The sequence below is a fragment of the Meriones unguiculatus genome, chromosome 17 (assembly GCF_030254825.1).
Source record: "Meriones unguiculatus strain TT.TT164.6M chromosome 17, Bangor_MerUng_6.1, whole genome shotgun sequence".
Taxonomy (NCBI): Eukaryota; Metazoa; Chordata; class Mammalia; order Rodentia; family Muridae; genus Meriones; species Meriones unguiculatus.
The window spans coordinates 17,803,363-17,820,266 of NC_083364.1; the positions used below are offsets into that span (position 1 = coordinate 17,803,363).

At 64.6% G+C, this 16,904-nt stretch overlaps 1 protein-coding gene across 4 annotated transcripts; it reads left to right on the forward strand.

Moving 5' to 3' along the window:
* Nucleotides 1-83: 83 nt before the first annotated feature.
* Nucleotides 84-16,899, forward strand: Zfr2 (zinc finger RNA binding protein 2). 4 transcript variants are annotated; one of them, XM_021636854.2, is made up of 19 exons: nucleotides 84-291; nucleotides 1,156-1,536; nucleotides 4,236-4,476; nucleotides 5,916-6,000; nucleotides 6,523-6,815; nucleotides 8,293-8,472; nucleotides 8,832-9,021; nucleotides 9,583-9,707; nucleotides 10,155-10,274; nucleotides 10,530-10,669; nucleotides 11,095-11,227; nucleotides 11,624-11,790; nucleotides 12,154-12,328; nucleotides 13,128-13,266; nucleotides 13,681-13,775; nucleotides 13,863-13,958; nucleotides 14,235-14,346; nucleotides 15,551-15,648; nucleotides 16,090-16,899. In XM_021636854.2, exons 3-19 carry the CDS (start codon nucleotides 4,306-4,308, stop codon nucleotides 16,264-16,266), a joined length of 2,496 nt encoding a protein of 831 aa, XP_021492529.1. In that variant the 5' UTR covers nucleotides 84-291; nucleotides 1,156-1,536; nucleotides 4,236-4,305; the 3' UTR covers nucleotides 16,267-16,899. The 4 variants fall into 4 exon arrangements, with proteins under 4 accessions (XP_021492529.1, XP_060227138.1, XP_021492527.1 ...); XM_060371155.1 differs by lacking the exon at nucleotides 84-291 and adding an exon at nucleotides 945-1,051; XM_060371154.1 differs by lacking the exons at nucleotides 84-291; nucleotides 1,156-1,536 and adding exons at nucleotides 1,723-1,788; nucleotides 3,273-3,736.
* Nucleotides 16,900-16,904: the final 5 nt, after the last annotated feature.

Below are 16,904 nucleotides of genomic sequence, written 5' to 3' on the forward strand. Positions count from 1 at the left end.
GCCTGCCTCCTCCTCTCGCCATTGGCGGAGGGGAAAAGCATCTCTTCCAGCCATGCCCGGAGCAGGTGCAAAAGAACAAACAAACAAACAAACAAACAAACACAAACTGTGAGATGATGCAAGGCGGTTATGCAGAATCACAGCGAGCGACAAAATAAATAAATGGACCAACAGCCTTGGCCTGGTTCCACGGGAGGGGGCGGGGAACTGCGGGGCTCTGGTTTGGGAGAAGAGGCGCCCTTGAAACCATCGAGTGCATGGACATGGAGGTTTTCAGATTCCCCCGTCCAGGTGAGGCAAAGGGCCCGCGGCCACCCAGGACGAGGCTGGGTGTTGGGTGCGACGAGCCGGGCTCGTTTTCCTGAGAGATGGACTGGGCCTGCCGCTGCCGTGGGCACAGCGCCCCCTGCCGTGCTCCGGAGGAGTTCTAGAAGGGTGGAAGGGTGGAAGGGTGGAGGGCTCCTAGCTCAGTTTGTGCCCGGATCCCAGCCGCTGAGGCCGCCGGGTCCAGCGCCAGGGTGGACTACGGGGTGCGCCCAGGCTTGGCGTCGGCAATTGGCGAGACCCCATCCCAGAAGCCAGAAGAGGGGTCCCTGGGGGTGGCCCAGCGGGCAGGCGTGGGGAACCAGGAGGGGGTCGCCCTAGACGCCAGCGTGGCTCTGCGCTCCTGCAGTCCCAGCCGGATCCGGCTCAGGAGGACCCTGGGGCTGGCTGAACAGCCATGCGAGCGCCATTGAGGAAGACATGGGATATCAGCTTCTGTCCTCTGTATGTGCCTGAACACACGTCTGCACGGAGGCTCCACAACAATGTCAAAAGCAGGAGAGATGAGGGCCTGGTCAGGGTGGAGCCCCGCCCAGAATCCTCCAGTGAGGGGCGTGGTCAGGGTGAAGCCCCACCTAGAGCGGCCCAGTGAGGGGCTGGGGGCGTGGTCAGGTGGAGCCCCGCCTAGAATCCCCCAGTGAGGGCCGGAGCGGGGAGGAGGGAGCCGAAGCTGGAGGTTTGAGGTAGCCCCTGAGAACGGTGGCTGGTCTCCAGAGGTTACCAGAAGGTAAAAGGGAGCACGGAGAACCCATCCTGCCCAGACTTTGGTCCCCAGAAGCGGTGTAAGACGCCCCCACCCCATCAATTTATTGTATGTTCTTACTTTTCCAGGTAACTGATATGTGACCCCCACCCGCTAGGGGACCGCTGACATGGTTCTGCGCATCCTGCGAGTGCATCCGGATCCTTCCTGCCGCAGGGCCTTTGCCTGCGCTGTCCACCCTCTCAGAGAGCCCACGTCCATACACCCCACACAGCTTCCTGTCTCCGGATCCCTTCCAGGCATTCCCTGCCGTGGGTTCGCGTGTGGCTGCTCGGGTCACCGAGCTCCTTCACACGCCGGTGTGGCCCTCCGTCTCCCCGCACTGCAGCCGAGTTCCGCCCCACCCTATCTCCATCACTTCTCCCGGCTCCTGCATCCCGCTGCCCGTCTGTGGGGACCAGAAGTGGAGGGCACATGGCTCGCGGTAATCAACAGGAAAAAGGCCCCAGGTAACCCAAGTTGTGCTTCCACCCGCGCGGGCGCCTGGGGTAGCGCTCCTGGGCGGGGGCGGGGCCAGGGAGGGGGCGGGGCCAGGGAGGCGCTCTCGAGGTTGGGGGCGATGGGGGGGCGGGGCCTGTGCGGGCTCGGGGCGGTGCGTCAGGGGCAGGGCCGTGACGTCATCCCCGTGGGCTCGGGGAGGACGCGGACATGGCGGCTAGCCGCTCTTCCAGCCTCGCGCAGGGCGCAGGCCCGTCGTCCAGGTAATGAGCCCCGCGGGCTACGGGACGCCCCAACCCCGCGGGACGCAGTCATGAGTCACGGGGAGGGGGGCGGGCCCGAGGCGGGGCGACGGTCCCTGGGGTCCGCGGGAGGGCGGGGCGGGGAGGGACAGGCTGGGTGGGGGCGAGGACCCGGGGGGACAGGGCCAGCCTAGGAGTGACCAGCCTGGCTCCGGGGGGACCTAGGATGGAGGACAGGGCTGGGGGAGGGGACTGACCTCAGAGAGGGCCTGAGACCTTGGGGAGCCTTCCAAGCGGGAATGGGGTGGGATGCTCTGGCCCCTGATGGATGGAGTCAGGAGTCCTGGTGTGTGATGGATGGGGGCCCTCCAGGTTGGTGTGGGGGCTGGGGTTCTGGTGTCTGATGGGTGGAGGACCTGGCCAGCCATGGTGCAGTGAGGCTCTGGTCTCGAAGTCAGTGAAGGTACGGGGTGGGGGGGGGGGCGCGGCACAGGCCTCCAACCCAAGCTCTGAGTGAGAGACTGGGGGGAGGAGGGCGTCTGGAGTTCGAGGCCAGCCTGAGCCGCAGGGACTATGCGCACAGGCTGGGTGACTCAGGGAGACTTGTCTCTGAGTAAATGGACCAGTGAGCGGTCAGTGGGAAGGGGCCAGGGGCTGCCAGCCGGGACACACCCTCCTCTTCAGGGGTCTTGGTTCAGGTTACCCTGGAGATACACTGCGGCCAGGCGCTGTGAGGGGCAGCCTGAGTTCAAGCCCAGGGAGTCAGGCTGAAGGATTAACGGACTCCTGCAAACTGTCCTCTGCCGTCGCACAAATACACAAACAAACGTTTGAAAAAGAAAAGAGAGGGCTGGAGAGACGGCTCAGTGGTTTAGAGCACTGTTTGCTCTTCCTAAGGACCCGAGTTCAAACCCCAGCACCCACATGACAGGTGACAACCATCGGTAACTCCAGGCCTGACACCGGTGCACATAAAATAAATAAAATTAAAAAAAAAATCAAAGAAAAGAAAACAGCACAACCAAAGCTTATATTTTCACATTGCCCTTCATCCAAGGAAGTCACGGCAGGAACTCAGGTAGGGCAGGAGGCAGGAGCTGACACGGAGGCCACGGAGGGGGCTGCTTACCGGCTTGCTCCCCATGGCTCGCTCAGACTGTTTTCTTATAGAACCCGGGACCACCAGGCCAGGGCTGGCACCACCCACCGTGGGCTGGACCTCCCATCAACTCTTAGTTAAGAAATGTTCCAGGGCTTGGCCGCTGGCCAGTCTTACAGAGGCATCATCTCAACTGAGGCGCCCTCACCCCCCCCCCATGACTTCAGCCTGTGCTGAGTCGACCTGAAACTCCGCTGTTCCTTGGAGTGTCCATTCCCTGTCACCGAGACCACAGCCGATCAGAAGCCTTCTAGGACTCGCCTGCCACCCCCCTGCAGCTTCCAATCTGAGCCCAGTGTTGGGCTCCTGGGACCCTCAGCTGTGACTCTGGCTTTTATCGACACAGGGACGGACAGTGACACCGTAGCCTGTCTCCTGCTGTCCCCGGGTTCTCCCCGCTGCTGCCGGGGCACCCTCCGTGGAGTGCACGGGTGGCTCCGGTGGGTCCTCAGGGCCTCAGAACCCCTCGGCAGTAGTCATTTCCGCAGGCTCTTCACAGCGAAGCTCCCTCCTGGCATAGACAGTGCCCGCTGGTGCTGTCCCCACAGCCATGGGGCGGTGGAGGCCTGGCGTGAGGGGCTGGGAGAGGGCTCAGCACAGCGGCTGAACTGGCAGGGGACGAAGGTCGAGTCACAGCACCCACCCTCATTCCGTCTTCCGCCTTCACTATGGAGCCTGGCCCCCGAGGGCACGGGCCCCACAAGCCATGCAAGCAAAACACCCACATTCATAAAATCAGAAGAAAGCAGCCCTGAGCCGGCGCGGTGGCGCTTGCCTTCAGTCCCAGCCAAGGCCAGCGTGCTCTACAAAGTGAGTCCAGGACAGCTGGGGCTACACTGAGAAACCCTGCCTCAAAAAAAAAAAAATAATAGATAGATATCTCGATAGATACCTAGATAGACAGACAGACAGAGAGATAGATAGATAGGGCTACTCACTGTAGCCCAGGCTAGCCTCCAGAATACCTGGGATAATAGGCCTGCGCCAGCACAGCTGGTTGCCAGTGTCTTCAACTACCTGGGCTGTGGGGGCTGTAACTGTGGATATCGAGACACACAGGGGAGATGGTATTGCAGCTAGTGAGAGCGCTGGCCACGCCAGGGTGAGGACCCAAGTTCGAATTCCCCACATCCACACCTGTGCCCCTGGTCCCGGAGAGGACGCCAGGGCCTGCCTGAGCTGCAGGGACAGTGAGTCGGGTCTGAGGCCCCACAGGAGTGATGGGCTGGCCTGGTCACACAGCTGCTCTGGGGCTTGACGCCAGCCACCCTGCTAACCCACTTTCTCTTTTGTGTTTCGGTGGCTCTAGCACCCAGCCGTCCTCCACTTGGCCCCTCCCAGCGCCTGGGGCCAGCTACGCTGGGTAGTCCACCCCCAGGATGGAGAGCTTCTCCAGCCTGGCCCTGGCCCCCACCACCCAGCTGCCTGAGCCTGCAGGAGGGGTCCCGGTGGGGCACAGCTGCTCCCAGCCCCGAGCCAGCCAGGGCCCCACAGCCGACGGCTGGCCCCAGGGCCCCGTCCCCATGGCCACCGCTGCGGCTACCCGCCAGGTACCGCAGCTCCACCTCATGCGACAAGATTTTGCTTAATTTTTTACATGTATGAGTGTGTTGTCTGCATGTGTGTCGGGCGCCACGTGTCCTGGAGCTGGAGTTCAAAGGGTTGTGCTGCCGTGGGGTGCTGGGGATGAACTCAGATCCTCTGCAGGAGCAGCTGGGGCTCTAACTACTGGTCCCCTCCAAGCCCCTCGCACCGCAGGGAAAGGCATCAGTGTGGCGTGGGGATATGCCTGATGCCCATGACATCAGCTAGGTCAGAGTTGCATCTCCAGGGACAGGAGGTGCCCCGGAGTGACTGGAGCCACCATGTTGATGTCTCCCAAGGAGCCCAGAAGGATTTGGGGGGACACGAATTTGCCCCGAGCCGTGGCCCAGCCTGGAGTCTGCCATGGCTCCTTTTCCTTCTCTCTTGCTCACAGTTTCACTGTCTCTCTCCTGTGTTACTGTCACTTTGGGGATGGCATAGACCCGCCATCCCCGAAGGGAATTGGAGCAATCTTGGGTGGGGTGATCTTACCTCAGAAATGCAAAGCTGGGGGCCAGGAGGTGGCGCACACCTTTAATCCCAGCGCTCGGGAGGCAGAGGCGGGTGGGTCTCTGTGATCTCCAGGCCAGCCTGGTCTAGAGAGTGAGTTCTGGGACAGCCAGGGCTACACAGAGAAACCCTGTCTCAAAAACCAAAAGTAGATAGAAAGCTAGACAGACGGCAGACGGACAGACAGGACTGGCAGGGGGCCAGCGGGTAAAGACACTGACTGCTAATCAGATGACCTGATTTGATCCCTGGGACCCAGAGCTGGAAGGAGAGCTGATTCCCACACACTCTGACCCGGCATGCGCACTGTGCTGGCCCCATGCTTACACATGTTCATCCTTGCAATAAATTCATGCAGAAATGAAGTGGTTTCTTAATGGCTGGGAGGGTGGCTCAGTGGGCAGCATCATCACGCCCGCCCAACACACACACACACACACACACACACACACACTGGCTTCCATCCCATCTCTACATAAGCCAGGCCAGAAGCTGTTCCTGTCTTCCTAGTGCCTGAGGTAAAGACTGGCATCAGGAGTTCAAGGTCACGCTTGGCTATGTGGGGAGTTCAAGGTTGGCCTGGCCTACGAGAGCCTGTTTCATCTATATGTGACACTGGATGAGCAAAAGCCCACAGAGCTGGTGGTTGTGCAGTTCTCGTGTCCCTCTCCACTGTCCCTGTGCCCCACACTGTCTCCATGTCCCTCTCCACTACCCCCATTGTCTCAGTGCCCTCAGTATCCCACCCCACTGTCCCCCCACTGTCTTTCCATTGCCTCCCACTGTCCCCAGTGTCCCTCCATTGTCCCCCAGTGTCCCCTGTTGTCCCTCATGTGTCCCCCCAGCTCCCTGAGCTGCTTTTCTTTCTCTGTCCCTGTCCCATGCAACTCTCCAGGAGGATGGTCACAGCTGCCGAGAGAAGGTGACCAGGAACTCCAGGGACACAGGGGAGTGGCCAGCAACATCAGCCTGCCGACCAGGTGGGGTGTGGGGATTCTCTGAGGGGCTGTGAGGATGTGTGGGCATCACAAGGGGCCACACTGGGTCAGCATAGGGCGCGCAGTGGGCCTGTGTCCGGAGGAGCAGGCTGGGCTCCGGTCTCCACTCCAGTCTTGCATCTTTTTGTTTCTGTGACATTTAATATTCACTGGCGCCTCTGGGCGGTGGAGGGCCAGGGGACAGCTTTCAGGAGGAGGTTCGCTTCTGTCATGTGGGTCCAGGGAAGTGGGCTCTGGTCATCGGGCCTGGCCACAATTGTCTTTATCTGCTGAGCCATCTTGCCAGGTCTGTCTAATCTCAGGTTTAAATTTTCCTTGAGATCCAGCCAGACGAACTGGGCCCACACAGGCAAGGCTGAGTCCAGCCTGAGATTTCATCCTGGCTCTGCAGGGTCCAGCCTGGGCTGCTGGCCTGACCCTCCCTGCGAGGCAGTTAACACAGCTTTGGACCTGCCTGGGGTGGCCTGGCTTGGTCGGTACCCGTCCCCTTGTCTCTCCTCCCAGGACCCAGCTCCTGCAGCCCGGAGCCGGTGTCGCCGGGACCCCAGTGTCCTCCGCGGAAGTCCCAGGCGCAGCCCTCTGCCCAGCGGGCTTCGCAGAGGCCGCAGGCGCCACGCTCGCCGCCGGGCCCGGCGGGCTCTGAGCCGTGGGGTGGCCCAGTTTTGGGGCCCTGGGACCCCAGCTTCACCAGCGACGCGCTGCCGCTCCCGGACTCGATGCCGAAGCCCCAGGCGGGCCCCAGGCCGCCCTCCACACACTACTGCGAGATATGCAGGGTCAGCTGCGCGGGGCCGCAGGTCAGGACCGGCAGTGGGACGCCTCGGTGTCACCTGCCATCTAAAGCTGGAGGTGGTAGGTGTGGCAGGCGCCCAGGTGCCAGCCTGTCCCACGAGGTGGAGGCCAGAGGAGCGGGAGTTCAGGCCTTCCTCGGGTACGTCCAGCGTGAGGCCAGCCTGGGCTTCCTGAGCCCCTCCTGCAGGCCCCGGGTTCGGTTCCAGGGCCCACGTGGCCTGCGCTGTAACTGCAGTTCCCGAGGACCAGCGCCCTCTGCGGGCCACCTCAGGCACAGACACCCGCAGCCAACATCCCACATAGATAATTAGATCCAACTTACTGGTGTGTCAGGGAAAGTCCTGAGGCATAAGCTGTCCTAAAGGTTTCCAGAGCTCCTGCTACCGTGCACACTTGTACAGGCGCACGCGCACAGACGCACTTCGCGCTGGTCAGACGTCACTCTCAGCACCGAGACTGCTCAGGTCTCTGCGCCAAAGCTGGGCCTGAGCGTGCAATCCTGCCTCGGCACCCTCTTCATTTTGACACCCCCCCTTCCCCTCCCCCGTCAACCGATCCTGGGGGTCTGTTCCTGGCTGTCTTCCTCCTCTCAGCGCGTGTCCTACTTTTCACGGTCCTAAGAACTGAGCCCTTTTTTTGTACTCCCAGGGTGAGAGGTAGGACCCTGTAGGTGCTCTCGTCAGCTCCAAAAGGGAGTTTTCTCTCTTTGCGGTCTTTTTAAGGTTATTTTTATGTAATTTCTGGGTATCAGTGTTTTGCCTACATGAAAGTCCGTGCCCCACGCGTGTGCCTTGTCCACGGAGGCCAGAGGAGTCATTGAGTTCACCTCAAACTTTGCCCTTAACCACTGAGTCATTTTCTGCCCACCCCCTCTCTTTTTGCTTTTATTTATTTATTTATTTATTTATTTATTTTTATTGTTTGAGACAGGGTTTCTCTGTGTAGCCCTGGCTGTCCCGGAACTCACTCTGAAGACCAGGCTGGCCTTGAGCTCACGGAGATCCCCCTGCCTCTGCCTCCCGAGCGCTGGGATTGGAGGCGCGCCCCTCCACCTGGTTTTTGTTTTAGGAAGGGTCTCATGTAGCCCAGGCTGGCCTTGAGCTCGCCACACAGATGAGGACTTTGAACCCCTGCACCCACACCTCCCCCTCCTGAGTCCTCGGAGGACAAGCAGGGGCCCCACAGCCGGCTCCTCAGGGCCTGGGGACAGAACTCGGGCCTCCGCGCCCTAAACTTCAGCCCCAGCCTGGGAAAGCAGGGTCTGGCGGGTGGCAGCCCCGCTCCCAGACAAGATGCGGGACCCTGGGGGAACATTTCCTTGAGAAAACTGGCTGGGGTTGATGTAGGGCTGTGAGGGGCCCCCCAGGCCCTCGCTCGTCACCTCCCGGGCGCGGGCGGTGGAGGCAGGGGGATCCCAGCCCCCCGAGCCCCGGCGGCGTGGCCTGGGCTGTGGTACCCGCTCAGCCGCCCACTCTGTTCCAGACCTACCGGGACCACCTGGAGGGGCAGAAGCACCGGAAGAAGCGGGAGGCCCAGAGGACGGGCGCGCGGCCCGGCGGGGGTCCCCGGGGGCCCCCCGGCCTGCACTGCGGCCTGTGCGGCGTGTCCTGCACCGGGGCGGACGCCTATGCTGCGCACCTGAGGGGAGCCAGGCACCAGAAGGTATGGGGTGCGGGGTGGGCTCCTCTCCCACCGCTCGGGGCGGCGGAGGCCGGGGGGAGGCCGGCGGGGAGGCGGGGACCGAGCCCTGGCGGGGCTAACGCGGAGGCTGGGGGGATGGGCGCACCCCGGAGCGTGTGTCCCCCAAACCACACTCCCGCCCGCGGGCCCCCGCTGCCGCAGGTAGAGGACGCGGTGCGGGGGTTGGAGAGAGAGGGGCTGCAGGCAGGAGGCAGCTCGGGACCTTGGTTTGGGGGGAAGCGCCCCCACGTCTCCTCCGGCGGCCTGTTCAGGGCCGAGCGCCTTGTTCGTCTCCCGAACACGCTCCTGACTGAAGGCCGGGCCCCGGGGGTCCACGGCAGGTCTTCAAGTTACACGCCAGGCTGGGGAAGCCCATCCCCCCCGAGTCCGCACCACGGAGCGTCGCCTACACCCGAGGTCCGGACAGCACCCCCGAGGCCTCAGCCAGGCGTGAGGCGCCTGCCCGTCACAGCCCGCACGCCCCAGGCCGGCCAGCACCAGCCAAGGGATCTACAGCAGCCTCGCGCAAGGGTACAGGCCTCTAGATGACTGTAGAGCCCCTCACTGGGTTATTCTAGGCGGGGCTCCATCCTGACCACGCCCCCAGCCCCCTCACTTGGGGGTGGGGTGTCTGCGCAGGTGTTCAACCCGTGAGCCACACTCCCCGCTTTTGGATTTTTAGGGGCTTGTCAGTTTTTTTTAGACAGGGTTTCTCTGTGTAGCCCTGGCAGTCCTGGAACTCACTCTGTAGACCAGGCCGTCCTCGAACTCAGATTCACCTCCTTCTGCCTCCCAAGTGCTGGGACTCAAGGTGTGCGCCGCACCCGGCCAAGCCTTGGTCTTTTGAGAGAGGTTCTCACAGTGTAGCTCGCGATGACCTAGAACCGACGGTCCTCCTGCCTCGGCCTTCTGAGCGCAGGATTCCGGGGCTCTGCCCCGGCCGCTCGCCGTCCGGGACCTGTGGTACCACGGCCTGCCCTCCGGTGGCTGCGGGACCCCTCAGGAGGGCGGGCCTCTGGGGTCCACATTCCCGAGGGCCTAAGGGAGAGGGCAGGGGCCGCCCGGGCGTGCGGCGACCGTGGTTTCTGGCAGGGCCGCCCGAGCCGCCGACGGCGCGCAGCCGACCCGGGGAGAGGGCGCCATCGCACCCTGGGCTGGAGGCCACCAGGGGCGGCCCGGGGGACACCGAGGCGGTGGGCGCGGAGTACGTGGAGGAGGTGAGCGAGCGAGGCTCGGTGGCAGAGCTCCCAGGGGCTTTTCCGGGTTGGCTACGGTGGGTCTGGGGTGGGCGCCGCCACGCCAGCCTGCTCGCCTGTGTGGGAAGAGGGGCGGTGGAGGGGGGGAGCTCGGCCAGGGGACCCCCGTCAGCCCCGCCCCACCCATCCTGGAGGGGCTTCACGCCTTGGCCGGCCTCGCCTCCCCCACAGTCCCGGTGGGTGAGCGCCAGCCCGGGGAGGGTCCTCGGCGGCCCTGGGCCCGCGCCGGGGCGGGGCTGGAGCATGAGGGAGCCGCTCGGGGGCGCTGGGGGACGCTCAAGGGCGCTGGGGGACGCTCGGGGGCGCTGGGGGAGCTCGGGGGCGCTCGGGGGCGTTCCGGGTCCCGCGTGCCCGCCCCCTCCGGGCCGCAGGTTGGGGGCGGGAAGCTGAGCTGAGCGCTGTCCCCAGGTGAGCAGCGACGAGGGGAAGGCGCCCCGCTTCCGCTGCCAGCTCTGCGAGTGCAGCTTCAACGACCGCCACGCCCGGGACCTGCACCTGAGCGGGCGCCGGCACCGGCTGCAGTACAGGGTGTGTCCGGCGGGGGGCGCCGGAGGCGGGCGGGGGGCGGGGAGGCTCCCCCGGGAGCCCCGCCTGGCGCCCAGCGAGCCTGGGGGCGCGCCAGCGGCCTCGCGCTCAGTGCCTGGGCAGGGCGTGCCCCCTCTGCGCGCCGGCGCCCCGCCGTAGGCCCCGTGAGCCGTGGTAGGGGGCGTGAGCACGGCTGCCGTCAGCCGGGCTCCTCTGTGCCCCCGCCAGCCTTACACCCGCCTGGCTCTCCCTCCGCAGAAGAAAGTGGACCCTAAGCTTCCGGTGGCCGCCCGGCCCAGCGGCCCCATGCAGAGGGTGCTGGCCAAGAGGTTGCAGCGGCAGCGGCAGCTGGCACTGGCACGCCTGGAGGACGCTCGGCGCTGGAGCTCCGAGCTGAGGTGACCACGAGGTCTACTCCTGCCCCGTCCTTCAACATCTGGTATCGGCTGCTCTTCCTGTACGCCGTGACCTGATGCCCTACGTCCCCTGACCTCTGATACCCTATATCCCCTGACCTCTAACCTCCCAGGTCCCCTGACCTATGATACCCTATGTCCCCTGACCTCTGACCTCCCACATCCCCTGACCTCTCATCCCCTGGCCTCTGATACCCTATGTCCCTTGACCTCTGATCCCCACGTCCCCTGACCCCCATGACCCTTAACCTCTGATCCCCATGTCCCTCGACTTCTGAGGTCTCTGCGTCTGCTCCGGCAGCACCTTTAGCCCTCTGTGCAGCGATCTGTGACCTGGGCTGGAGCGCGGCTGCTGGCCGGCCCTGGCCTCAGTGACCGCAGCCCTTTGTCCCGTCTGGTCACCACAGGCAGCAGGAAGAGCACAGCAGACAGTCTGAGGAGCCCCCAGAGCCTCAGGTTGAGGAGCACACACCAGGGTTACCTGCCTGGGCCCTGCCGGCCGATCCTGCCAGGCCAGGGGTGGCCGCCACCCGGCGCCAGGTGGGTGCTGGGTGTGGTGTGTCGCTGAGGACCTTCTCAGTCCCCCCTCAGAGGGCCCAGGACCCTGAAGACACCATCCTGTGGGTCCAGCGGCCATGTCACACCTGCCCAGCCTCAGGCCACCTGCATATCTGCCCCACATTGTGGCTCCCTCCAACCCTCCACAAGTGTCTGTCCCCAGGGCCTGAGTAAGGCTGGCCTCTTGCCTGGGGACATGCCCAGTGTGGCCCTCAGCCTGTGGCCTGGAAATGGCCACAGAGAGCCGCCCCACCCACCCCACCCGAGGTGCTCAGCTGCTGGCCGCAGCCCCCTCCCACCTGCACGGCCCCCTGAGGCCGGCCCGGCCCTCCCACGCCCTCTGTGGTCCACCCTTGAGGAGGGTGGCTCTCCCCGCAGCCGGTGCGCCGGCCAGAGAGCAGTGACGACCGTCACGTCATGTGTAAGCACGCCTCCATCTACCCCACGGAGGAGGAGCTGCAGGCCATCCAGACCGCCGTGTCCCACACGGAGCGCGCCCTCAGGCTGGTGTCGGACACGCTGGCCGAGGAGAGCAGCCAGCAGGGGTCAGTGGCCAGCCCAAAGCTCTGTCCCGGCCCCTTCGTCCCGAATCCCTCCATCCCAGCGCTGCGTGTAAGGCTTGGTAGCTCCAGCACTCGGGAAGCTGAAACAGGAGGATTGCTGTGGGTGTGCGGCTAGCCTAGGCTACGCAGTGAGCCCTAGGTAGGCAAACAGATCCGTAGGCAGATGGACAGACAGACAGATCGTGGATGGGTAGGTGTCTGGCCTCTCCGGGGTCGGCCGGTTGGCTGCGGGGTGGATGTTGGGGTAGCAGCGTGACTCTCTTCCCATCCCTCTGCCGGGGAGCTGAGGGGTGCAGCGCCCTGGGGCCCTCCTCCCACTGACGCGCTCTGTCCCTGTCTCCACAGCGCCCTGACGCCCCCGCCGCCTCGGATGCTCAAGGGTGTGGTGCGGGTTGGCATTCTGGCCAAGGGCCTGGTCCTGCGCGGGGACCACAGCGTGCAGCTCACGCTGCTGTGCTCCGGGAAGCCCACCCGCTCCCTGCTGCAGAGGGTCGAGCAGGAGCTGCCCCGGGAGCTGACGGTAGGCGCGAGGCTGCGTCAGGGCGGAGGCGGGGCAGTCAGGGAGGAGGCGGGGCTGCAGTCAGGGCGGAGGCGGGGCAGTCAGGGAGGAGGCGGGGCAACAGTCAATGAGGAGGCGGGGCTGCAGCCAGGGAGGAGGCGGGGCTTCAGGGAGGCCACAGTCAGGGAGGAGACAGGATTGGCCAGGGCGGGCTGGAGCCACTCCCCACACAGGCGTCGGGACCTGAGTTCGAATTTCTAGACCCATGTAAAAAGCCGGCCAGGCCATAGGTGTGCCTGCCCGCACTCCAACACTGGGGAGGTGGAGGCTGGGTCTGGGGCAGCCTGGCCAAGCAGGGGGCCGGAGCCTGGGGACCCGGCTCAGAACACAAGGTGGGAGAGCACGAGACACCTGGCCTCAGTCTCTGGCCGGCGCGCACAGAGGAGCCAGGTGTGTGCCCGCCATCCGGGAGCTGAAGCAGGAGGATGGCAGGTTCTGGTCAGGATCTTCACTGGCTCCGGCTCCATGGGGAGCCCTCTCCCCTGCAGGACTCTGGGCTCCATTCCCCCGGCCAGGCATGCACACGTGCGCACACATGCAGACATACAGACAGAATGCACATACGGGTACGCACACGCGTGCACATACTCCCACACACATGCGCATACATACATAGAGAGGCTCCTCAGCGTCTCCCGGACTCCGGGTCTGGCATCCTGGCCGCAGGCACATGAGGGCAAACAGACGAGCCAGCAGCGTCTCCTGCTCGTGTGCACCCACTCTCCGGTGGAGTCATGTGGTCTCGTGTGTTCACACCCAGATAGTGGCGGAGGACAAGTACGAGGTCTCTTCCGACTGTGACGCCAACATCGTGATCTCGGCGTGTGTGGAGCCGGGGGTGAAGGTCACCGTGTCCGCCACCTCACCGCTCATGCGGGAAGAGCCCTCTGTGCAACAAGGTTCACCCCAAAGCCTGTCTCCAGGGCACAGCAGACATGCTCCAGGGCGGGGAGGCCCTGGGGCCAGGTTCCTGGGGGTTACGGGGGCACACGGGGGCACAGGGTCTGGGGAAGCAGAGACAGGGCCTTTGCACGTGGCTGGAAAGTCCGAGCCACACTCGGCCTATGCAGTCTGGGGACAGGACATCTCCTGGTGACCAGGCCCAGGACCCGCAGGGCAATTGCCCACCCCTCGGGCATCAGCACTATAGCAGGTGCAGCTTGCGGGGTCAGCCCGGGGTCCCGGGGCGAGGAGGCTGAGGGGGAGGGCTGTGAGTTCGAGGCCAGCGTGGAAGGTGGAGGGGGACCCTGCTTCGGCCAGGCCGGAGGGGCTGGGGCGCTTCAGGAAGGGACCTGGCGTCCTGTTCCTTCTAGGGCCGAGAGACTCCCTGTGTGACCCCGAGGACGTCCTGGACCGGGAGAGGTGCCTGGAGACCCTGGCAGCCCTCCGCCATGCTAAATGGTTCCAGGTCAGGGCCCGGGGTGGCCCGGGGTGGGGACGGTGGCCAGCCACGGTCCGTCCCGGAGTCCCCCCGACGAGCGCGTCTCCTCCGCAGGCTCGAGCCAGTGGCCTGCAGCCGTGCGTGATTGTCATCAGGGTCCTGCTGGAGCTGCGGCGCTGTCTGCCTGCCTGGGGGGCCCTGCCTGCCTGGGTAAGGCTGCAGGGACGGAGAACGCGGCCCGGAGGGGTGGGTGGAGGGCCCTCCACGTAAGCAGCCGCCTCGGGTCGCCGTCACGTTTGCCTGGCGCCTTAAATCCCCAACCACCGGGAGGGCGAAGTCCACGCCCTATGCAGAGGTCCCACAGAGCGCCTGCGCCGGGGTGGGCAGCCGGGCGTCCACTGTGCCCTGCGTCCCCAGGACCCCGAGCCTGTCCTGGCCACAGACACCTGCCACAGCGTGGCCCCTCGTGCCCCCCTCCCCTTCCAGGCCACGGAGCTGCTGGTGGAGAAGGTTCTGAGCAGCGCGCCCCGGACCCTGAGCCCCGGCGGCGCCATGCGGCGGGTCCTGGAGTATGTGGCCACAGGCGCGCTCCTGGCAGGTCAGTGATGCGGGCAGAAGCTGGGAGGCGAGGGCGTGGGCGGCAGCGGGCACCCACACGCCGGGAACGCGCTTCCTGGCCGACAGCACGGAGGGCGGGGAAAGGCCACCGCCCTCTAGGGACACAGCAGGCCCAAGCCGGGCTGCGCCACCGCCACCCACACCCCTGGCGGCAGCGTCTGTCGTGGCTGACGCAGCTGGCGCCTGCCTGACCAGAGAGCATTTGAACCTTGACTAGAATTCAAGGGAAGAGCCAGGACTCCGCCTTGGCTACAGAGCCACTCGGTAGCCTGGGGCCGTAGCACAGTGGGCAGAGCGCCTGCCTAGTGTCCCCAAAGCCCCTGGGTCCGGTCCCCAGCACAATCCAGGCCTGGTGGCACACACCTGCCACCTCAGCACTAGGGACCCTGAGGCAGGAGAGTCAGGAGTTCAAGGTCAGCCTCGAAAACATAAGGACTTTGGGAATAGCCTCAGCTACATAAGGAGTTCGGGGAGAAGATGCCGCGGGGCGGAGGGGGGGGCGGACTGGAGAGACAGCTCCGTGGTAAGAGCGCTGGCTGCCCTTCCTGAGGTCCTGAGTTTAGTTCCCAGCACCCACCCACACGGTGTCTCTGGGCCATCTACAGTAGGATCTGATGCCCTCTTCTTGCGTGCTGGTATACATGCAGACAGAGCTCTCAAATTAAATAAATAAATCTTTAAAAAAAAAAGAAAAAGCCAGGCGGTGGTGGCACATGCCTTTAACCCCAGCACTGGGGAGGCAGAGGCAGGCAGATCTCTGTGAATTCAAGGCCAGCCTGGTCTAAAGAGAGAGTTCCAGGACAGCCAGGGCTACACAGAGAAACCTTGTCTTGAAAACAAAACAAAACAAAAAAGGTCCCTTGAGGGTGGGAGTGGCCCTGGAAGAATCCCCATCGGGTTCCTGGGGACACGGGTAGCTCTGAGTGGGAGAGGGGGGTCTTTCTGTAATCACACAGACTGGGCACACGCTCTCTCTCGCGCACACACACACACACACACTCACAAATACAAAGGTGCCCCAGAAGCCCTACTCCGCCCTCCCACCCCCAAGTCGGGCCTGGCCTGTTGTAGCTGGTGCCTCAGTGTGCCCCACTCGCAGCAGACTGTGCGGTCACCCGCCCTGGCGGGGTGGCCCATTGCTTGCACTAGCCCCTCATAAGGGTGTCCACCCTCTCCTGGCTCAGATGGCCCCGGGCTACAGGACCCCTGTGAGAAAGGCCCACAGGACGCCCTGGAGCCCATGACCCCGCAGCAGCGAGAAGACCTGACGGCCAGCGCGCAGGTACCTGGTCCCGCTCCCCTTCCACGGTCGGGCGCCTCGGCGCAGGCTAGCAGGCCTGGGCCCCGGGAGGCCACGGTGCCCGCCCATCATACACGGAGCCCTGGGCTCCATGCCCAGGGGCAGAGGGAGAAGCAGGAGGGGTCTGAGACCAGCCTGGGCTACATAAGCTCCCGCCTCCAAAGAAGTGACAACCACACAGACCCAAGGCCCACACAGTGCCTCTTTCGTGGGAGCCAAGTGTCTGATAGGGAATTCAGGTGGGGTCCCAGGGGGTCCAGGCCAACCTGTGCCATCAGCCAGGGTGACATTCCCCAGAGCCACATGCCTGGCACCAGAAACTGTAACAAGCGACAGGACAGGCCGGCTCCCTAGTCGCCGGGCACTGCAGGCCTGAACCTCCGGGCCTGGCTAGCGGAGGCTGACCGCACGCGCTGTCCGCAGCGTGCCCTGCGGCTCGTGGCTTTCCGGCAGATTCATAAGGTCCTTCACATGGAACAGTTACCTCCACGGACCAGATTCGGGGCCCGCGCCCGGAAGAGGATGAGGGAGGCTAGTCAGGCCCCGGAGGGCGCCGGGGACAGGAAACAGGGCCGGCAGGGCACAGTGGGGCTGCCGTGAGCCGGCTGTCACCCCCCAGCCTGCACATCCACGCCTGCACGTGGGCGCCTCCCGCTGCTCCTCCATCATGGGACATCTCTGCCATCGTGCCTGTGGCTTTATTCACAATGCTGCCCCCCCCCGGCGTGACCCCCATGCCTGTGGCTCTGTCATCCCCTGCCCCCAAGCCAGGTCACAGTGAGCCCCGCTCCGTGACACTAATTGCAACCTGAAACCCCCCCTCCTGTCTGAAGAGGCGGGTGGGATCTGACACGCTTCTGTGAGGCGAGAGGAGGGCGGCCTGGAGGATTCTTGAAGCCACAGAGTGGGCATCGAGGAGCAGAGGGAATGGGATACCCCATACCCCAAGCCCACCCATAGCCTGCTCGCAGACCCCTTACTGCGCCCCAGCTGTGGGGACACATCTGGGGCCCCTGGATCGCTCACCCCACGGTGGAGCCCCGGCCCCAGCCAGAGTGCCTTCCACAGGCGGGGCGCAGCTCTGCCCCATCGGGCCTCCCGACCCCCTAGGTAGGACCCTGAGGCTTCAGCCCTGCTCCATCCCGCCTGTGGCTTTCGAAGGCCAGCGCACACCTGCTCTCTACAACCCTCCGGAACTCGGCCGGGGCCGGGAATAAAGCGGATCTGCCAGTGTGTGG